The 24,029-nt window shown below is 40.8% G+C and overlaps 2 protein-coding genes and 1 long non-coding RNA gene across 4 annotated transcripts in view; 2 read left to right on the top strand and 1 right to left on the bottom strand.

The window, feature by feature from the left end:
- Positions 1-24,029, top strand: part of sts (steroid sulfatase (microsomal), isozyme S) — a 100,657-nt gene that overhangs the window by 60,185 nt on the left and 16,443 nt on the right. The window lies entirely within an intron of this gene.
- On the bottom strand, positions 13,251-14,393 carry LOC143142710 (uncharacterized). The gene is made up of 2 exons (XM_076303785.1): positions 14,269-14,393; positions 13,251-13,966 (listed from the first exon to the last, which is right to left on the bottom strand). Exons 1-2 carry the CDS (start codon positions 14,390-14,392, stop codon positions 13,251-13,253), a joined length of 840 nt encoding a protein of 279 aa, XP_076159900.1. The 5' UTR covers position 14,393.
- LOC143141788 (uncharacterized) lies at positions 15,509-23,143 on the top strand. Its single transcript, XR_012990800.1, has 3 exons — positions 15,509-15,676; positions 18,314-18,339; positions 20,650-23,143. It is a non-coding gene; the product is annotated as an uncharacterized LOC143141788 (long non-coding RNA).

Raw genomic sequence — 24,029 nt, forward strand, 5'->3', positions numbered from 1 at the left:
ATGCAGTTCAGCTCTGAAACCAACGTTCAGATGAGATCAAAGTTGCCCCAACTGTAGCCAGTTTCAAAGACCAAACTTTTCTCAGATGCTTTCTGCTAACTGATCAAATGTTCATTGCCCAGTTCACTAAGCACTTTTGTTCCTTGTAGTACTATTGCTGTCTTTAGTTGGGCAAAGGGGGATTCTGTGAAATAGTTGTCCTGTCATTCTAACAGAATAGACAGCTTGGGCATAGTCAGAGTACCGACTATCGAACCCTGTGGTCGGGCATTTTGGCCCTGAAAGGAAACATGTGTGCGCACACAGTTCGGGACTACTTCAAGAATCTCCATAGAGTGCTGCTGTACACTGGGTTCTTGACTTAGATCATTATCACTTATTTTTTACATTTCTGAATCTGGGAAAGTCTTTCAGCTAAAACTTGAATCGTTTCTGACTATTATCTGACTATTATTCATGGGTTATGTGTATGTGTGTCATGTCATCCTGTATGTGATTTTGTACTGCGTTTTGATTGTCTGCTAAAGGCAATCTTTGTAACATGTCTGAGTCCAGTTTGTGGTAAGATCCTCATTACTCAATTTACAGAGCACTCTTAAGGTGAGTACTATTGTCCCTTGTAGTACTATTGCTGTCCTTAGTTTGGCAAAGGGGGATTCTGTGAAGTAGTTGTGCTTTCATTCTAACAGAATAGACAGATCGGGCATAGTCAAAGTGTAACAGCTCGTTCTTTACGGTCCGAGAGTTAAAGCTCTTAACGGGTATAACTGAGTGTTAACTATTTGGGTGTTAATGCTCCATGAGCAGGGCCGGCGGAAGGCAAGGGCATTCTGGGCAATTGCCCCAGGGCGCCAAACAACCGGGGGCGCTACAGCGTGGCGAGCTATAGGCTACAACGGGGATCTTCAACGTTTTTCACGCCAGGGACCCCCAAACTGATGGAGAGCTGGAGCAGGGACCCCTCTACTATATATATGGCATACAAAATAAAAAATTGTCTAATCAACCAAAGATTTCGCGACCCCCCTGCAGTACCTCTGCGGACCCCCTAGGGGTCACAGACCCCCTGTTGAAGACCTCTGGCCTACAACATTGAAAACACATTGATCGTCAAATAATGGCATAGACGGTTTATGCGGGAGCAGCAAGTAATTCATTTTCAGTGATATCGGTTAAATAACAGTCATGAATGAGACGTTCAAAGCCTAGTGCTGCAGAATACAGAAAAGTGCACAGGTTGAAAAACATTTCTCACGCATAGGATGAGGGTGCGGATCTTCAGCCTGAATCGGCAACTAGCAATTTTGCTATTGAGGGGGGCGACAATGTAATAAGGTACAATCTTAATCTTAATCTTAATGTTAATATTCTAAATGTTAATAGCTTTAATGTTATTCCATTGCTGTAAGTCTGTAAATGTGACTCTCTCTCTCTCTCTTTCTCTCTCTCTCTCTCTCTCTCACACTCACACACACACACACACACACACACACACACACACACACACACACACACTGACTATGAACTTACTTTTCCATCCACTACTATTTCTCTGGAACACATCCTTTGGCTTTTAACTCTGCACAGCATCCTCTTGTGTTTGTGTTGTATGTGCACCTGGTATTGTCTGTCAAAGGTAATGTGTATTGTTTATTGTTAAAGATAGCGACAGTTGAAGATATAGACATACATATGAGATGCTGGAGAGAATTTATGGATTAATGATTAGGTTACTCAGACAATACTCAGAGGTTACAGTTTCAACAACTCTTCCTACAGGGAGGTAATACATTGATCAATGATGTTTACTCTGCACGCTCAGTAGTCTTCTCTTAAATGAGAGAAAATCTTGATATGGGTGCATTTGTTTATAAGTAATTGTCGAAATTTATCTTTTTTTATTTGAAAATAAAAATTGTTGTGCATGTGAAGTCACATTTTTTTTTGACTTTTTTGTTTTTTTTGTTTTTGAGTGGTAACCCAAACTGTGTACCAACGTGGTTCTGTCGGATCAGTGATACAGATACCCATTGCAGTGGTTGGCTCCAAAAGCATTTCAGTTTCTGTCTTTTGTGTCTGTAATGTTCTCTGATGCCACAGGGCATAAAGAAAGTGTATAGTTTAGGCGGAAATTGTGGAAAATGTTGTGTTTTTGTTGGTTCAAAGAGGTCCAGTGTTTGTCAGAGGGCTTCACCAATGTGTTTGATTGTGAGCTTTAAGATGAGATTGGAGCTTTAAGATGATACCAAACTCAATATTATACAACACTGACAAGTGCCTTAACCATGGGTTCAACCAGGATATGCACCAGGTGTCCAATCTCACAGGTCTATCATATCAAACATAAATTAGGGATGTGTAGGTATAAAAAAAATCCCAACTAGAATTCTCCCACCCATATGGTACCGGTATGCTATATTTTGGGTCCTTGGCCCATGCAGGACTATAATGTGTTCTTGCAAATGAGGCACCTCTGGGGAAAAAAACAAAACTGCAACTAACTCAGTTGAATCAGTGTGTCTGCATGGTGTTATCCTTCAAAATGAATATTAATGACATCAGACTCTGAATGCTTTCACTTTCACTGGAGCAGAGGCGGACAGAGTACACAGCTTCATTACTTGAGTAAAAGTACAGATACCCTTAGCTAAATTTTACTCAAGTACAAGTAAAAGTACAACAGTCAGATGTCTACTTAAGTAAAAGTACTGAAGTACTTGTTTTTAAAAGTACTTGAGTATCGAGAGTACAAGAGTACATTTTCTAAATATTGCATTACTACTGCCACAGTGCTTACACTTACGTACAGAAACATCCTACATGGAGTTATGAAAAATGTTTATGTTAATACCTTGGAGAATGTAAAAGGAATTGAAAGTAAAATTAAGTCATTTTCATCTTTTTAACATGTTGCCAGGGATGGGCAGTATTTCTAATACATGTATTTAAAATACAAAATACTATTTTGTAATTGAAACACTTGAAGCGAAAACTATCATTAACTTGTTCAGAAAATTGAAATAGTCTGGCGAGGTGGGGCCACAGGTTGGCACATTCCCGGGATGGACCTGCTGCTTCTTCATCCATTGTTTCATCCATGGTTTTGTCTCTTATCTAAATCTAACCATGGAGTTGACTTTGGCGGAAAGCTGAAGGTGATTGCTGATAGGCTGTCCCAATCAGTGGCGCCTGCACAATCCAATCACGTTTGAGATGGAAACAACAAATTGAGGGTTTCTGAGAATTTTCTTTTTTTCCTTTTTTGTAGAAGTAGTAACGGGTACTCACGGTTATGGATAGAAATGTAGTGGAGTAAAGAGTACAATATTTTCCTTTCAAATGTACTTGAGTAAAGTCATGAGTACTACCCAAAAATGATACTCGAGTAAAGTACAGATCCCTCAAAATTGTACTCAAGTACTGTACTCAAGTAAATGTACTCCGTTACTGTCCGGCTCTGTTTTGTTGTTTGCAAAAAAATATATAGTAGGCCCTATTTATTGGTAACCAGCAACAAGTGCAATTTGTTAATCACTGTCATTCTCTCTCCAACAAAAATGTGTTACGTTCCAAGTAGCAGTGCGTAATTCTGCTTCATAAAGTTGAACAAATACATTGGTCATATAAATAGCCAGTTTATGGTCTACACTACAGTGTAGAGTTGGTAAGTTATGGTAGGCCAACTTGGAGCGAATACATAGCCTACGGCCAGTGTTGGGAGGGTTACTTTCAAAACGTATTCCGTTACAGAATACAGAATACATGCCCAAAAATGTAATCTGTAACGTATTCCGTTACGTTACTCAATCTGAGTAACGTATTCTGAATACTTAGATTACTTCCGCATTGAATTGGATTTTATAAGTGTAGGAATGCGGCCATCAAATCCTGCTTAGGCCTACTAAACAGGCCTATTCTGGTGTGTTCTTCTGTTCCAAATGGCTGAAGTGTTAGGCCCACATAGGAGAATGTAAAGTCAACTAAGCTACCTGATACAACTTTAAAATAGCAAGGTGACCACTAAAACTACTGTACAGCAGGCGACTAGGCTAATTAAAACAAACTAAATAAATAGGCTACTTTAAGGGCGTAGCCAGAAAATATATTAGTGCCTGTGAGATTTTTCGGTGGCATCAACCCAGTACAAGTGAGGGGCGCATATGACAGGTGGAACGCAAATGACCTGTAAATGTAACACTATCTAGGCTACTGTATATCAGTGCTCTCAAAATGAACGTGATTGCGTAATGACAATCAAAAACCGCACGTTAAAATATGCTAGCCTACTCGCAAGAATAATTCTTCAGAGGCTCCACCATATAATTCATTTTAAAACGTAGGCTAGATCTAATTAGAAAAAAAAAAAATCCATAAAGCTATTTTAAGTTAGAATAAAAAACTTAGAATGCAGTGCCTATTTTAGAGATTGGTTTAATTGTAGGCCTAGGTCTAAATCAACACGTGAACTATAGGCTCTGTTTATTGATTAGCAAACTGTGTAACCGATTGGCCGAAGTAGCCTGAGCTATTAATACTTGGGAAAATATCCTTTGAACAGACATCAGGAACCGCGATCAGTGAGGAACAGGAGTTACCTCCACTTACTTTACTCCTAATTTGCTGTGCAAACAGTCATTTCAGGGTCTCCGATGACGCGTCCATAATGCGCGCTGGCTGCGTTTTGAGGCTAGTGCAAGACGGCGGGGCTTGGATTTAAACATGGAAATCATAGATTGCTTTTAGGAGCTTCTGAGTTGCCTTTATTTATTTAGAGAGTGAATAAACTTATGAAACAGAGAAGTATCGTCATGTAATCCATTGGTTTCAACAATGTAACTGTATTCTAAATACCAACTATTTAACTTGTAACTGTATCGGAATACAGTTACTCATAATTTGTATTCTGAATACGTAACGCCGGTACATGTATTCCGTTACTCCCCAACACTGCCTACGGCCGAACACTGCAAGCGCCAATGAATCGTGCTCTCACGACAACCACGTCGTTAACTTAAATAGTCCTACTGTAGGTTAACATCACTCTGAGTTCGCATTCAAGCGAGCAAAACGATGATTTGAATACATAGTACGGTGTCTTGTGTAATTCCGCTGGATTTTCTTGTAAAAATTGTTTTTTTTGCATATTTTGCTAGTATAGAGTCTAAGGAACAAGATTTTTTTTGTCTTCAAATTTTCACGATCCATTTTCATACTTAGATGATATCATCATTTATATAATGCATAATTAAGACTGGGACTACTATCACTTGGGGGTCAAATGTGAGAAAACACTGGTAAAGAGGGTATTCTGCCTAATTTTTGGGTGCTGATTCTGAATATCATATTTACTTAGCTGATTTTTTAGTTTTAAACCTGCTAATTAGCATTTGCGGCCTAAAACTGGCCTCCATAGGCAACATAGAACGGGTGAATAGGGTAAAAAATGTAACTCCTTGATATTCTTATGAAACTTTACTAGTTGATTAGTTATGTAGAGACAATATTTTTTTGCATTACAAGTTTTCTGAAAATATATGTTTAAGCATGTAATTTAACAATATCTCATTAATTATGCACTAATTTGCATACATTTCAATTACAGACATCTGAATATTGGATAGTTAACATTGAATGTATACGTTCAGGTTTGCCTTCAGAACTTTTTCTGGATTCAGAGCCTTAAAAGAATGGCTTGTTCAAGCACCAGTCCTAGGTTATGCCGATTTCAGTCGTCCCTTTATCTTAGAGACGGATGCATGCAATGCAGGATTGGGGGCAGTTTTGTCACAGGAGAAGGATGGGTTACAGCGACCAATAGCCTTTGCTAGCCGGGACTTGCGGCCAAGTGAGAGGAACATGTCAAATTATAGTGCCATGAAACTCAAACTCCTTGCAGTCAAGTGGGCAATCACAGAAAAAAATGTCAAGTATCTCCTGGGCAACACGTTCACCGTGTACACTGACAACAATCCCCTCCAATACTTGCAGTCAGCGAAACTGGGCGCTCTGGAACATTGCTGGGTTTCTCAGCTTGCCCTCTTTATTACAACATCAAATATTGTCCTGGGCCAGCTAATTGCAATGCCGATACCCTTTCTAGGCTTCCCACAAGCCCCACTAACACTTTGCGATTTGTGTCACACGGCCTGGACGTCCCCCTGCCGCTTGCCATAGCCAACATGCAAGCCTCAAGTGCACCTATCCAAGACTCTTGGATGACAGAATCTTGTATGGTGGACACCATCCCTGGTCGAACCAAAAGAGACCGGAAAGTCCTGCAAGGGACTGATCCCTGTATTTCCAGATACCTGTGGTTTTGGTGACAGGGACGACCACATACCCGTATTTCCAGATACCTGTGGTTTTGGTGACAGGGACGACCACATACCCGTTAAGACAAGTGGAGTGAGCCAAGGGAAGTCCGCAATTGATAAAGCAGTGGTCCCAGATACAGGAAGTGGATGGGACCTTGTACCGAGCGATCCAGGCTCCTCCTTCCAGGGATCCAGTGCTGCAGCTTTTACTGCCAAAGGTGTTGCGAGTCAAAGTGCTCACTAGCCTACACAACAACCACGGCCATCTGGTGGTGGACAGGACCACAGATCTGATATGACAGAGGTGCTACTGGCCCCAGATGTGGCATGAGGTGCAAAAGTGGTGTTCTGAGTGTGAGCACTGTGCTTGCTAAAGCAAGACAACCCAAGCCAGAACCTTCTTGGGAAATATGCTAGCCCCTAAGCCTTTGTAAATAATCTCCATTGACTTTACTCTCTTGGATTGGGCTAGCACAGGACAAGAGAATGTTCTGGTAGTCACAAATGTTTTCTCAAAGTTTACCCAGGCCTTTCCCACCCCTGATCAGAGAGCTTCCACCGTAGCTAAGATTCTAACTGAGAGATGGTTTTATGTGTATGGCGTGCAAAGGAGAATCCACTCTGATCAGGGGAGCAGCTTTGAGGAGGAGCTGTTGAAACACCTGTGTGACACCTATAACAAAGACTAGAACCACCACTTATCATCCAGAGGGGAATGGTCAATGTGAACGTTTCAACAGGACACTTCATGACTTGTTCAGGACCTTACCCCCTGAAAAGAAGCGTAAATGGCCCCAGTTGCTCCCTCAGCTCCTGTTCGCCTATAATACCACCGTGTACCAGTCCACACAGCACTCCCCATACGAGCTGATGTTCGGTCAGAAGCCACAGTTACCAGTCGACCACCTACTTGGATATACTGGAGGTGACCACAGGGTCAGTCCACCGACTGATTGGGTGGTGCAACATCAAGAGTACCTGACTTCTGTCTATGCTAGTGCTAGGAGACACTTAGAAGAGGCTGCGGCATATCATAGGCATGGTGGTCCTAACACTGTAGTCCTCTTCAAAGTGGTTGTATGCACATCCCACCTCACTGAGGCCAGGTGCAGGACAAAAAAGCTTATCAAGGAAAGAAGAGTAGTTGTCCGCACACTGCCATCATAACACATAACGCAACGTTTCGACCCACCAGGGTCATCATGAAGACCCTGGTGGGTCGAAACGTTGCGTTATGTTTTTAACTCAATAAATTTAGTTCTTCTGGGAGATTGTAGTGTGCGGTCCTGACACTGTACCCATATTACCACCTGGCACTCTAGTCTTTTTCTAGTCGGCAGTGGTAGTGTAGTGGTTAAGGAGCTGGGCTAGCGTGCAGTAGCCTGAAAGTTGTCGGTCGGTTCAATTCCCGGCTTTCACTGTTATGCCCTTGAGCAAGGCACTTAACCCCAAGTTGCTCCGGGGACAATGTGATCGATCTCTTGTAATATAGCTGACATACAGTATGTAAGTGACTTTGGTGTCTGCTAAATATATGTAAACTCTTTTGCAAGAACCATTTTCATGGTCGCCACAAAATCCAGGATACATGGGTGTCTACCAAGTATGAAATTGTGGAGTGTCTTGATGGAATTGGCACACACTATAAGATCAGGCTGTATGGGGAAAAGGGCCCCCTTAAGACGTTCCACTCATAATACTGCCGGACAGCATTCAAACCCCTTCCACCTCCCACAGTCTGTTTCACATGAGTTCTCTGCCAGTGTAGCAGAAGTAAATATTCTCCCCGTCCCCTTCAAGCCTTGGCAGTAGATAGGTATGCTACCAGGATGGTGAACTTTAAAGACAGGTGTGTATGCAGAAAGGCTGACCTGCAGCGCTGGCGCACACGTCCACCTGTGGGTGGTGATCATATACGTAGCTTCCTCTCTGGGAGAACACAGCCGGTCATTTGATATTTTTGCCTCATGGGTGTTTGTGGTTGTTGTTGTTGGAAGAACATGGCTTTATTCTTAATTCTAAGACTTCATTGCTTCTCTCGCACGCCCGGCCTGTTGGCTGTGGATAACCCGTAGCTTTTAAAGAGAGCAAATGCACATGGTTTAGTGTCTGAGCAATGTTTTCCCTTGAGTTTTTTGTTTTTTGTATTAGTTCAGGCAGTGAGAGGGCCATCCGTGGTTTGTCTGTTTGTTTGTACCTTATATTCTTTTGTTTGTTAATTTTGCCTACTGTTACTCAACTACCCATGCCTATGTCACCTGTGTTGCCTGTACTATTATTATTATTATAGATTATTTCCAAGACAAATTTCTCTTAAGGTAGACAATAGAATGACATGGCAGGTCAAGGAAAGCATCAAGAAAAGCAAAGATTAAGAAATCGTTTTTGACATAGGCAACAAGGGTGGAGGTGTTTTTACACTTTTCAGACACTCAAAGTTTGAAAACTATGGATATTGTTTTAGAACCAACAACCTTTCTACATTATCTGGGGGTTTTGTGTGCAAAAAGTGGAATTAATTGTCAAAAAATTAGAAGAAAATGTGAAAATCACTTTTCGGACTAGATATAATCGCTTATTTTAAAACATACAGAAAAAAACACTAAAGATGGATCGTGAAAATTTGAAGACAAAAAAAATCTTGATCGATCCTTAGACTCTATATTAGCAAAATATGCAAAAAAATTAATTTTTACATGAAAATCCAGCGGGACCCTATTTTCCAAACACAGCGTACTGTACTAACATCTGTTTCTCTGGAAGGGCAAGGGGTAACAACAGGACAACACAGAGACAGGCCAGAATGCAGGACTAATGTTATGAGAGTATTACAGTAATATGGGATATTCTAGGGGAAAATATTAAAACGGCAAGACAGCGGGGAAAAGTTAAAATGATAGGCCTAAACCCGGAAAAAGTTGGCATGTTAGGTAATTTTCGGTCCCTGTGATTATTTGTGAAATTGTGCAAATGGCCTTTTCAAGTAATTTGAGAAGGAACCAGTGTAGCAAGCTCCCAAATTGACGCTCGTCTGAGAAATTGAGTTTTGGATAATGTTCAGCTTCGGCAGCTTTACAATGAATGACTGAGGAAGCCTAGAGACGAGTCCATAGCAACAAGTTCATGTGTTGAATTTGTTATTACCCAGTGTGCTTTGTTGAATGGTCTGAATGTTTTATTGTTTTATTTCATGTGAATATTTACTAGAGGAGTAACTTATTTCAAGTAGGCTAATGCAGTTGCAGGAAGTGTGCATTTAGTTTCCATGCTTATTGTGTTTCCACAACAATGTTAGTGTGTAAATCTACTGAAATGGCCACCATCTTGGTGAAGTGTGATGTGTAAGATCAGAAATCAGAGGGTGAGTATAGAATAGGCCTGTTAAACTCGATTCCTTTTAAGGATCCGGGTTATTCTGAGTCACTCACTAAACTGATCCGGGTTGAACGAGTCACTTGAGTCACTTGAGTCAGTATTGCTAAATCGCAAAGAAATTCAGTCCTACGTTTAAGCAGTGCAGTGGGGTGCTTCATTTTGTTAAGTGCCTTCTCATGTTGGATGTGGATCCTCCATGATTTGAAACCAGGTTTTTGCAGTACTTGCATTTAGCCTAAGAGTTTTGGTCTCCTGGTCAAAGTGCATCCACACATTGTTCATCTTTTTGGTGCTCATGTTCAGAAACTTTGATCTTATTGACAGGGAGGGTAGCCTATATTATAATAATTAATTATTTGTTGTTGTTTTGTTAACAATAGAAAATTTGCCTAGGTCTAATGCTACTCTGCTACAATGTTTATTACCACTACTATATACTAATAGTAGGCTACTAGGAATCTATTCTAATAGGTATTATAGGCAGCTAATACTAGGCAACTAATATTATTAGCCTATTAATCATAGCTATACATATATATATATATATATATATATCATGTTAGGTAGACTAATGTAATATCATATATAATATAATATAATAAAACATAATATAATATAATATAAAATAGCCTAATATAATAGCATCAAAACCTCCACCCACTCACGGGAAAGAAAGCAGTTTGAGCCAGACTGTTTATTTATTGTCTTAGCCTAAGCCAATGTAGACATAGAAATGCCCTGCAGTGACTAAATTATTATTATTATTATTATTATTATTATTATTATTATTATTATTATTACTACTACTACTACTACTATTCTCATTAGGCCTATTATTATTATCACCTTGACACGAGTAGAACTAGGCTACTTGCTCGTCTACAGATCCACTCATGACAACTAGCCGGCTGATTCGGCTGACTCGCACTCATAACAACAACGTAACCGGCCCGCTTGGCTGATCCGACTGGCTAGCCTACTCTCCATACAGAGCTTGCAATGTTTCAGACTGTCTTCGCGACCTAATTGCATTTTAAAGTAGGCTATGCGTGCAGAATATATGTTATTTCAGAAGTGAACGCATGGCTTTTGTTGTGGATTTTCTTTTAACCTTGACGAGGAGTTACTCGCTCCTCTAAAGATCCACTCATGACAACGTAGCCGCTGATTCGGCTGACTCGCACTCATAACAACGTAACCGGCCCGCCTGCAGATCCAACTGACCCGGCTAGCCTGAGCAGCTCCATACAGAGCTTGCAATGTTTCGGACTGTCTTCGCGACCTAATTGCATTTAAAAGTAGGCTATGCCTACGTGTAGAACACTGTATGCTATTTCAGAAGTGAAAGAATGGCTTTTGTTGTGGATTTGCTTTTCACCTTGACGAGGAGTTACTCGCTCGTCTACAGATCCACTCATGACAACGTAGCCGGCTGATTCGGCTGACTCGCACTCATAACAATGTAACCGGCCTGCCCTGCAGATCCAACTGACCCGGCTAGCCTGAGCTTGCAATGTTTCGTACTGTCTTCGCGACCTAATTGCATTTAAAAGTAGGCTATGCCTACGTGTAGAACATTGTATGTTATTTCAGAAGTGAAAGAATGGCTTTTGTTGTGGATTTGCTTTTCACCTTGACGAGGAGTTACTCGCTCGTCTACTGATCCACTCATGACAACGTAGCCGGCTGATTCGGCTGACTCGCACTCATAACGTAACCGCCCGGCCCAGCGATCCGACTAACCCGGGTATACAAAGCAGCTCCATTAAGAGCGTGCAATATTTCGGACTGTCTGCGCGACCTAATTGCATTTTAATATGCTACACATCTATACACCAAATCTAAAGTATGCCTAGGCTACATGCAGAACATTGAATGTTATTTTAGAGGTGAAGAATGGCTTTTGTTGTGGAATTGCTTTTCACTTTGAGGAGGAGCTACTCGCTCGTCTACAGCCACTCATGACAACGTAGCCGTAGCCGACTCGTACTCATGTAGCCTAACCGGCTGGCTGATCCGACTAACCCGGCTCTGCGGGAAGTTAACCAGTTATCTCAGACTGCCTGCTCACTCAGTCGCTTGAGTTGATTTGTGGAGTTGTGGTTATCCTACTTACGAAATGGTTACATTTTTGGCAGATATGATGGCTGCAGGCTAGCTGATGTTGCAAGAGGTTTGTGTGTGGCGCTGTTTTCGTTTTAGATTGAATTGTAGTAGGACTCAGCTGATCCGAGTTAATGATACTAGAGACTCGCGACTCGTGGGTTAATTTAAAGATACGGGTGAAAGATCCGAGTGAATCACGACTCAAACAGGCGTAGTATAGAACGATTGCTGAAGTCGATGTGTTTTCACAGCGCTTTTTAGCGTGGGTGGAAAGTATCGACAATTGGCTGGGGAGGGTCATGCCTTTTTTGAAAAGACTGCAGGAGGGTCGTTGAAAATTTTCTTGCAGGCAGGGGAGGGTCATGCAACTTTTGATTGAAGCACTCAAAATCCCTCCGGTGACCCCATTTATAAATAACGAACGGTCCTTTAAGACTACAGATTCTGTTCAACTATTTCCTCTGCCCACAACTGTTTCAAAATAAATGTCCTCACTACAATAATTCACTATTAAATAATTTAACTATTTAAACTACTCAACTATTTAACTGTTCAGACATTTCAACTGTGAGTTGTTATCAACTATGACTCCTGCCAACTGTTTCCAAATAAAAGTTTGTTTTGCATTTTATGTTAATATACAGTATATTTATATTTTCATGCACTGGTAATTTCCTCGAAATTACATTTTCTAGTTATATTAGATCTTTCTCCATTTTGAATACATAATTCAAACATTCACAATGTCAATTGGAAAAAGAAAGTGAACATCAAGCTGAATGGCTTCAACAAAAGCTAATTTAGGTCAGAATATCTGGTGTTACATCAGTAAAACAAGTTTGAGCATGTTGGTTGGAGGTACTTCCTCTACCTAACAAAAAACACTTGAAAAAAACTCTTTGGGACATTATCTTATTTGCCATCTAACCCAGAGTTAGATAAAAGCACACCTTGCCATCTCTTCTCTGTGCGTGCAATAACCCACTCTGACACTGTTAGCCTAGCTTAGCATAATTTACTGGAAGTGGGTTTTATACCAGTTGTCTGATTTTAACCTCTGAAAGCTAAAAGGGAGCTATAGGCTAACTAACAATGTTAAATTGGGGTTATTGCTGCCAAGGTTAAAATCAGTTAATAATTCCAAGGGTTCACTGAAATTCACCCATCAGTACTGTGAATGCTTTAGTGTTGTGTGTCCAAAACAAGACAATAATGAAAAGTACATCCTGTTTGTCAAGTGACTTAGACAATGATCATATAACATTTCATGACCAACCACATGCAGGAAACCAGTTGATAGACCTCTGAAGTTTATCCACGACATGGACACAAAAGCCGGCATCTTTGCCCGTATAAGGAGATCCAGTTACCGTCCGGATCTCCTTATATGGGCAAAGATGATAGCTTTGGGTCCTTTTGTAGTTGAACTTCAGAGGTCTGTTCACATCATTTTTCTTACCACTGCATGTTTTTGTGCATTTTATTTCCACGTTTCTTACCCCTTACCGAGTACTGGTCTGGGCGTCTGGGTGGTTTCTGACCCGGCTCGTACTCGTTGTAACTCGGGGGCTTGTCCGAGTGCCCCCCTCGACCTCCTCTCGCGCCTCCCCTCCTGCCGTCCTCGTCGTTGGCGGAACTCCACGACCCACGTCGCCCAGCAGGCGGCGAATACCGCCTTTCCTGCCTCTGGGGCATGTCGAATAGATTGTCACGGGAACGGGACCTCGGGCGATATCCGGCCCTCTCGTTGGGGTTGCTTCTCCTGCCATGATCGCTCAGCATGTCCTCGTGGCTGTAACTGCGGCTCATGGGGGGGCGCGAACGATCGTCGTAGTCCCAGCGGTTGCCACTGGGTGGCGGTCTGCGGGTCATCGGACCATCATTCAGGGCAGAGAGCATGCTGGGAGGCCCAGCGGAGAAAGGCACATGTTTAGGCATGTGCTGGGGTGGCGGGGGCATTTGGTGGTGGGGGGCAACAGAGGGCTGGGGCTGTAGCAGGGGACTGGCCACATCCATGCCGTGCACCTGGCTCTCCAGGTAATCCAGCATGTGATTGGTGCCGCGGCCACTCTCTGCAGCCAGGCTGCCGTTTCCGTGCATGCTGGGCGGGTGGTGAGGCTGGGGAGCCGGGAGAGGCATGGGGGTCATCGACATCTTTCCAGAGTTAGGGCCTAGCCAACGAAATAGAGCAGTCACACCAGGATTTATAAGATTTATGTGATTGTTTCTATTAAACAATCACATTTGTCACTGTCTAAACAACAACAACAACAACAACAAGTATAGTGCATCTCCATTCACCTCTGCCAAGCACTTTAGATCATCTACAGATCCTCTGCCAACTAGACTGTTTTCACCTGTGTTTGTTTGCTTGCTTGCTTGCTTGAGACAGCTGATTTACCTGTACACAAACGGGGAGGTATGACTGCCCATGGGTGCACTATCGCTTAACATTACAGGATAAAGCTCTAACCTGCATAAAGCATTGGGTTCATCTGATAGGAGCTATGGGAGCTCATGGGTGCGTAGACAGGCTGACCACCATTCATCCAGGGAGACATGGCCTTCTGTGCCTCCTTCATCATCCGATGCTGCATAACCGCTGCAGAGCAAGCGTGAGAGATAGACAGTTATGTAAAAAAATGAGTTTCGTCATTCGGACAAAATTGACAGTGACACAGATGTAGGGGCTGAAAGATTGTGCCGCTAGCAACTCGGATTCAATGGTCCATAATGTTTTTTTTTTTATTCACGCCGGCCTCGTATGACAAACAGTCGTGCTCATTAATCAGTGGTATCGCGCTCTGCATGTTAACTAATCAGATGTGGCCAATCTATTCAAATCTATTTCTGTCAATTCAAAAACTATTTTAATTTTGATTAGTAACTAGAGCCGTTCATATGCCGTTGTCATCTTTCATCACGTGTTGCTAGTGTGGCACATAAAGTACTGTACTCATATATTATTAGTTATTAATAGATAGGTGTTTATGCTATATGTATACATAAGTAGGTTTGCAGACACCCCCTTTTTAATGTAGCCTACTCCAAATGAGTTAAATGACATATGTGGGTAAGCAGGTGATTTACTCGAGTGCCAGATAGATAACAAACTGAAGAACTCCGTTCAAACCCACAGCTTTAAATTTTCAGGTGGTCTTGTGCGTTATATATAGCGCTTTTTTTGGTGGGGTTTTTGATACTTGAACAACGTTTCAGTCACACTTTGACCGAAACGATGTGAAATACAGTTATTTGCATGTGTAATGGACAGTGTGCGGCACTTCTTCAACAAGTATCATTGGTGACCCTTACCGTTTTCCGACGCACCTGTCCCAAAAAAGAAGTGTGCAAAAGCGCTTTTTGAATTGAGTGATCAGGTTTGTACCTTTTTCTGGACAGCAGCACTGCTGAGGACAGCACGGGCAGCGTACGTAACAGCAGCACCGCTGAGGGCAGCACTGGCAACAGCAGACGCACAGGAGGATGATGAGGAGAAAGGCACCAAGGACGATGAAGAGCACAGTCAACCAGTCTGGAACATTACTTTTACACTGCTTCTCTCGCTCACACAAACAGGGGTCCTTGGGGGAGGTACTGATCCAGCGTTGGATTTCCACCGCCCCATCCGACTCACACAAACACACAGGGGTCCTTGGGGGAGGTACTGATCCAGCCTTGGATTTCCACCGCCCCATCCGACTCACACAGGAATAAAAGGAGCATGTTGAGGCCTGAAATTTAAAGTGAAACTGAACAGCTTGAAAGTTTCTTTAGAACACGAACCATCAGGCACCAACCATCTCTGGCTCAGCTCAGTAAATTGTTGCAGAAGTTCTACCAGAAACGTCAGCGTCTTCTCTGGATTCTTTGATTATTGTGTAAGTTTACTAAATTCATGCACTTCTCTGGTTACATCTTCTCTGCGTAAATTCAACTCTGTGTGGTTTCACTTGTAATTAGTGATGTAGTGCTCAAGTCCGGTCTCAAGAACAATTTCTGCTTTCTTGGACTCGTCTCGGACTTGTTCCTTCAAAGACTCGGTCTTGACTCGGTCTTGGACCACAGTGGGAGGAGAAGGACTCATAATTTCAGACCGAGTCCTCGAGACCAACATATTTTTTTATGTAAAAAAAAACACACAACACACAACAACAATAATAATAAAATGTTGACGGGCATTATTTGAAAATGACATCCCATGGTGCAATGCAAATTGTGTTTATGAAAAGTTTGTGTGTGGTATGGGGGAATAAAGTTCTAAAAGATACTGAATTCTAGTGTATTGTCAAAATGTTTAAAATTGGGAAATATTGGAAAATGTTATAAAGTTGCTAAGCCTACTAATTTACACATACCGCTAGAAAATTTTAATTTGCTCTGCATGTCCTAACTATGATTAAAAACATCAGAGTGGGCTTAACATGATGACAGAGAAGCACTGTTGAAGCAGTTTAGAAAAATAGGCAACTGTTGATTATAAACTGGGGTGATATTAAATCATGAATATGAAAACTGACATGTTTTTATAGTTTTGGTCTCGACTCCTAAAGGACTCGGTCTTGTCTCGGACTTGCTTTCTCAAAGACTCGACTGTATTTGAAAACCAACGGACTCGGTCTCGATCCTTCAAAGACTCGGTCTTGACTCGGACTCGGCATAGGCAGTCTCGTGCCCATCACTAGTTGTAATCATGTTTTACTTTTCTATTAATGAAGAGTGTATTTTTGGTCTTTCTTAAAAACTCCTGGGGCCTCATTTACAGTATGGTTGTGGTTACTGACACCATTTCCAAAGAAGTGAGCCTAGTTTTTTAAGTCACATGACTGCAGGGACAGAAAGGGAAAGTTGGCCCTGACCCTTGTACTCAACAACATGACTAGTTTTATCAGAAGGTTCACATGCAATAATGAATGCTTTATTATCACTCACAGGAGGTCTAGTCATATTATTATGACCGCCGCGCAACGAAGCGGCGGTCATATAGGTTTAGTCAGATTTTTTTTTCTTTTTCGCATGTCCAAATTTCCGTCAAGGATTCCCGGGACACTGAAAGACCGGGGCACACGAAACTTGGTGGGCATGTAACCCCACATGGATAGCATGGAACCATCGTTTTTCGTTTTTATCTGTGCCCCCCCCCCCCGCTGGACTGGACCCCCCGAAAGGAGGGTAGGGCAGACACAGTTTTCTGTGAATATCTCGAGAACCGTAGGGTTTAGGAGGACCATTTTTTTTGGTATATTGATCTCAAGGGGCCATGTCAACCCATTCCATAACCACTCATTTCATGTATAGCGCCACCTAGTTAAACACTAAAAAGTAAAAATGAGGTGTTGTAATCGCAGGTATCTGTGACCTAACATAGTCAAAACTGCACAAAATTGGAAGTGTAGGATCATTATGACACCCTCTGAATGCAAGCCAAGTTTCGTGGAATTCCGTTCATAGGGGGCCACACGATAAATTAATTTATGTTACTATACACCAACTGGCCTGTAGGTGGCCGGAGACAGTTTTCTGTGAATATCTCGAGAACCGTAGGGCCTAGGAGAACCACCTTTTTTATGTATGTTGGTCTTAAGGGGGCATGTCAACCCATCCCATTACCACTTATTTTATGTATAGCGCCACCTAGTTAAAAATGAAAAAGCAAAAAATTAGGTGTTTTCATCACAATATCTCTGGCTGACATGGTCAAAACTGCACGAAATTGAAAGTGTAGGATCATTATGACACCTTCCGAATGCATGCCAAGTTTTGTGAACTTTCTTTAATGGGGGGCCTTACAATAAAATAATTTATGTGTACATTTAGTGACCGTACACCAACAGAGTTTTCTGTGAATATCTTGAGAACCGTAGGGCCTAGGATGACCAATTTTTTGCGTATATTTGCCTCCAGGGGTCATGTTAACCCATTCTATATGCACACATGTGCATAAACAGATACACATGCACACACATACATTCACAGTAATCATACGTATGACACATACTCACACAGTAGACATATGTACGCATGCATGCACATGCACAAACACAGGCACATACGCAGGCACACACACACACACACACACACACACACCCACACACATAAACATAAACATGTACACGCACACATGCACACAATTCAAGAATTTCTCAGAATTATGAACAGGCAAGATGGGGGTGGGGTTGTATAAAATGAATTTTACATGTGAAATCTATGAACTAATCATGTTTTGGTACTTGTTGTCTAGCAGATACCAGTGAGAATTGAGTGTGCATAATGCAATTTAGTGAGACAGTTAGAATCATATATGCCTTTCAGAGTGATTTATGTTTGTGGAAAAAATGTGCTGGACTGGGCGGCGGTCATATTTTGTACCACTCTGCAGTACATCTAGTTATACATAATGTTTGCACTATGCAATTGTGTAATTTCAGTTTTATCTTAATGATGGATGCATTTTTTGCCTTTTTTTCAATACACCTTATGCTAACTACTTTCACCTAAAAATCCCTTTGATCTCTCAGGTAAAAACACATTGGGAACAAGAACGGTACGTGTGAACAGTGTTGGGCAAGTTACTTCAAAATCATAATGTATTATGTATTACTTATTACTGTCTTTTAAAAGTAATTTGTTACATTATAATATTACTGTCTCTGAATTGTAAGGCATTACACTACTATTGCATTACTTTTAAGTTACTTTCACCAAAATATCTAGAAATATGGATTTGCCATTCTAAATGCAGTTTATTACGCTCAATGCAGCTTGCTCTTCCAATGGAGGGAGATGTGGTTTAGCATAATGAGTGAGCTAGGCTTAAGGCTAACAACAGTAGAATGCAATAGGCGCAGTGCTCATGATGCAATACAAGGAACAATCATAGTCAGAATTTTGTTAAAAACCGACAAAAGGTCAAAGTATGCTAAATTGTGATAGAAATACTGTAACTTTAAGGCCTAGGCCTACTCATTAAAATCAATAGAGAGCCTACTATATTAATCAAAGCTTAAAGGAACCGTATGTAAGATTGTGGCCAAAACTGGTACTACAATCACTTTCAAATGACTGTAGAGCGGTGTATCCCCTTCCCCTCCCCTCTGACTGGCAGAGTTGGCAACCGGATGACGAAACACTACTGACTTTGTGATTAGTAGATAGGTGGAGGGTGGCGCATTAGGCCAAAACACAACATGACAACATCAACATCAGTTGAGGGCTGCAACTTCACTTTTTAAATGACAATATCCTGGCCAGACTACTGTTGTCAGGGATATAAGTATTTGAAATGAACATGATATCTTAATGTCTAGTGACATATCAGGGCAATTTTATGATTAATTGAAATACATATTTTACATACGGTTCCTTTAATAAAGACATGTCAAGATGGTGGCCTGCTGGCCATTTCTGTGCCCTAAGTGAGTGGCTTTGAGTGAGTGACATTTAAATGATAACTCAAACACTCAAACACCTGTGTGTTTTTAAACATTAATTTCTGAAGAAATTATGTTTTACCTATAAATGGTGCACTGTCACTTTAAGAGCATTGATCTTTACGTTGTCATAATGCCCTTTTGCCAGCTCTTGTTTACAAGCCTTATTTGTTTGAGTTACATTGATAGCACAATATTAACAATAATATGCACAATGTTGTTTGAAGCAACCTTCATTGCTTTGGAAATGGAAGTATGCAATGACATGTTGCTTCACATTTCGTTTTGCGAATACAAGTGAATTATGGTATCCACCTAGCTATCTGAATGGAATACGTTTCAGTCGACTCAGCATATCATGTGCTTCATGTAGCCTAAATGCTTGGAAAACGAATGATTGAAGACCCACCAATTCTAGTACTACGTGGTGATTGAGAGAACCCAAAAGGTATCAAACTTGCATGTAACATCGTGTTAGTGCATTTTGACATTGTTAACGTTATTGATGAAGAGTGAAACGCAGTTTGCAATAAAGCTACTATTCATTGGTTACATTTGGGTGCCCCCTCTGTCCTTTGGTGCCCAACGCAAAGTGCGTGATGCGCGTGGTGGGAGCGGTGGCACTGCCAGGCTACACAATCTTTTTCTGCATTTCTATCCCGTTATTCTCTTCAATTCAAGTTCACAGCACAAAGCTGACATGCACAACAGCATAGTTTGTGTTTTATCAAGAATCAAAAAGATTAGCGTGGCACTACTTTAGATAAAGAGATCTTTCGGTTTCGCACACAAAGTGCACTAACTATTATGTTCTTCATAGCCTTGTCTCTGACAAGCTGAAAATAATGAGCGTAGGCTTATGTCCATCCCGCAAATAGAGTCCGCCTGGGAGTCTGCTGCAGCAGTCATATTCAACCAGTATCAGGAGATAACGTTCTACTATTTTGCGCTGATTTTTTCTCCTCTGTTGTATCAATATGTATCAAAACAAAACACCACTTAATTTCGGGTTAAATGCATTGTAACGCGCGTTACTGAAGTTTGTACCGAGTAAAATATTACCGAATTTTTTTTTTGTAATGCCTTACATTACCACGTTACCGCAAACAGCAATATATTACAGTAATTACATTACTTTTGTAACGCGTTACACCCAACACTGCGTGTGAACATACAGTTTTACATAACCATGCAATAACAGGTACTCATAGCCTAGAAGTTGTATTGTTGTGCAAATTTCTGTGAGACAAGTTGGCTATAACAGGGGTTTTAACCTTTTACAAAGGTCAAGCCAAAATGTCAAAGCACACCAACTTATGATTACTGATTATAGCCTACAACACCATTTCCAAAAAAGTGATCCTATAGCTTTCATGTTTTGGTGTCTGTGTTTTCTGAGAATATCTGTTTTTCTGTCTTCACAGAAATGGGGGCAGCACAGTCCATCCCAGTGGTCGGAGAAGTCGTAACTGCTGTTGATAGTGGTATCAAGATTGTTGCAGCTGGTTCCTGTGCTGTTGTTGGAGGGATAATGAATGACCAGGGGGCCAAAGATGCTGCCAAAAAGTTTACAAAAGATGCCGGAAAGTCTTGGGTGGAGTATTCAGAAAGAAATGTAATCGCTGCTCCAACACGTGCCTTAATTCACAGTGCGTCTGGAAATGAGAAAGAAGCAGACAGAGTCATGAAAAAGATGGGTAATTCAGTTGTGGAAGTTATTGACAACACTCCAGTGGTTGGGCATGCTAAGGGTGTTGTTCACTACATAGCTGGGGATACAGGTGTTGTGTACGATTCGACAGTAACTATTATTCAGTGCAGTGGAGAAAAAGAAGACCGCCCTTATGGGATTATAGCCTCTATCGACAATGCAGTTGAATCTGCTAAAAAGGACGATGGTTATGGTTTAATAAATTCAGTGATAGAAATTGGATCCTCCATCAGCGGAGACTTTGCTATCGGAGGTGAAGTATCGACTGCCTTTGAGCAGAACTACACTGCAGGGATAAAGAAAGCGGGGAAAAGAATTATAAAAGGAGAAGCTCAAAAGTCTGCTCTTTACACTGCCAAAGATATAAAGGACATGGACATGGATGACTGATGTATTTAGTGATTGAACTCTCACAGGCTCAGACATATACATTCTCCCATAACATACACACAGTATTTTCACCAATACACAGGATTTCCTATAGACATAATAGTATTTTCACATTCACCACGTATATAATCATTTAAAATGTATATACACTCACATATTTAGATATCTAAATCAATCACACGCAAAATCATTAACAGTTTTCATGACATTCTCATGGCAATGCACTTATGATGCATATGGTAACCACAAGAGGCAAGAGGTGTTTTCCATTGATTTGTACGTTAAGTGTGTAATGAGTGCTGAGTAATGTTTTCATTTTGACGGCTTTGTGAATGATCTGAAGACATTGTTTGGTTTTGAAGACAAGGAAAACTATTTTGAGGCTATTGCTTGATTTTACAAGAAGAGTCACAGGTTTTGTGAATGTATTTGTGAATGTGGTTTTGTGTTTACGATTTGAAGAAAAGAGTGCAAGGGTTTAAAAAAAATGTGTTTTAGCAGTTGTGTCAAATTATAATCACAACTCAGGATTGATCAATCTTGTTTAAAATGATGTGAATGACAACCAGCATAAGCCAGTTCAAAGTGCAAATAGGTTGTTGAACATTACAGTCCTTGGATTTTGTCCCACTTACATTGCATTGTAGGCTGTAGACTGTGATTCCTCTCATTTACAGTACAGCACTGAAAAATCCAGTACCAATACTTTTTTTATATATAAAATATACTGTAAAATGATTTTTCAGAATCCACTGAGTAATCTTTTTTCTTTTTAGTTATAGATGCAAAATACATTTCCTGTAGTGAACAATACACGTTTATCCAGGAGCCCTGTGATTTGATGTGGTATGTAATGACTGCTCAGTAATCTTTTCATTTTGACTGCTTTGTGAATGATCTGAAGACATTATTTGATTGAGCACAGGTAAAACTGGTTTGAGGCAATTGTTTTACTTTGCTTTCTTATTTTTACTTTACTTTGTTTTACAACTGCTTAAGGTGCGACCATAAAGTGATGGGAGGGGTTATAGCCTGGGTTATGCTGGATGAATCTAAACTGTGTTGACAGGAGACAGGGAAATGTTTACACCTTAACTGTGTGTGTGCGCGCGCACACCTTACCTGTGTGTGTGTGTGTGTGTGTGTGGACCTGAAACCATGCTGACAGGAGACAGGAAAGTGTTCACACCTCAACTGTTTCCAAGAATCACCACTGCATCTTATGATCATTGCTTATTGTACCTGTGTGCACACAGTGAAACCGGTAGTGGTAAATGAGTGCTGTTGATAAAACATCTGAAACTGAATATTGAGATAATAATAAAAAGTATATGATTAGGATATAATACAAGTGACCAAAATATGAACATTATAGATAAAATGTACATTAAATAGTTTTGAAAGTTGGTAAGCCTAAATTAAGCCAAATAGTAATAGTAGAAAAACAAGATAAAAATACAACTATCTTTTTTTTAAACTTTATTTTACCAGGAGGGTCCCATTGAGACACAATGTCTCTTCTGCCAGGGAGTCCTGGTCAAGATGGCAGCCATTTTCTTGGCAGCAATCTTGAGTGGGAACCAAAGATTAAAATCAATGATATCCTTTGGAACCAGTTTACAAATCAAGCTATCCACACCAATGTGTTCTTATGTCTCATCTGTCTTCATATTTTTTTCATTCTTTTATTCTTTTTATGTTTTTTATTTTGTATCCTTATATGTTAAGTGAGTGTTGTACTTTGGAAGCAAAGATCAACCGGAGTCAAATTCCTTCACGTAAACCTGGCCAATAAAGCTGTTTCTGATTTTGATGAACACTGAATTATTTATTTGTGCTTACATTACAGTCATCATTATTCTTTAAAAAGAGAAAAACATCTGGCTAACACCAGAATCCAGGATTTTATATAGTTTAAGTATTAATTAACAGAATGTATTACACATGGTGACAGTGGATGAAATGTGTGGAATGGAATTCAAAAGTAATTGTCCTCAGATTTTGCTTGACATAACTTCTTGTGCGTACGGGCGACGCTCTGCATGCGTGTGTTTTTGTGATAGCACTACATCAGGTATGCTTGTTGGCGTACAAATGTACGCTGCATATCGAAGGTATTGGGTTTTTGCCATCGCCCCCTCTTCACATTTCAGTTGCACCCGGACTATTTTAAGTCTGGTTGCCGGGTCTGACAACGGCCTTGAACTCTTGATTTAGGGATGAATTCTCCCATTTGTGCGAATAATTGATTTTGAAAACATAAGCATAAGCATGGTGAACTGAATAGTGAATGGCCTACAGTAAAATGGTGTGTCTTCACCAGTGTTGGGGAAGTTTTTTTAAAAAAGTAGTGTTTGCTCGTTACTCGTTACTTCTTAAAAAAGTAATCCATTACTTTACTTAGTTACCCTCTATGGAAAGTAACTTTATGTTACTCGTTACTTTTACGTTACTTTTATGTTGCTCGATTTTGGGCAGAACCCAATATCTGTTCCTAAATGTGTAGGCCTACATAAAGTTCTACTATGGAGGACATAACAGGTATTTCTCTCTAGGACTCTCCGACCACTGTCTTCATCTCATTCCAGCCTACATAACAGGAAGAAACTTCTAAAATCTTCTAAACCTGTGGCAAATACTGTATAGAAATAGCCTTGTCCTTGAATCAAAGCTGAAGTTGCAGGCTTGCTTTGACTGCACCAA

This window comes from Alosa pseudoharengus, unplaced genomic scaffold (genome assembly GCF_046254945.1).
Source record: "Alosa pseudoharengus isolate Yale_2024_CS ecotype anadromous, Long Island Sound unplaced genomic scaffold, YU_APseudo_1.1 YU_APseudo_1.1_scf_24, whole genome shotgun sequence".
Lineage (NCBI taxonomy): Eukaryota > Metazoa > Chordata > Actinopteri > Clupeiformes > Clupeidae > Alosa > Alosa pseudoharengus.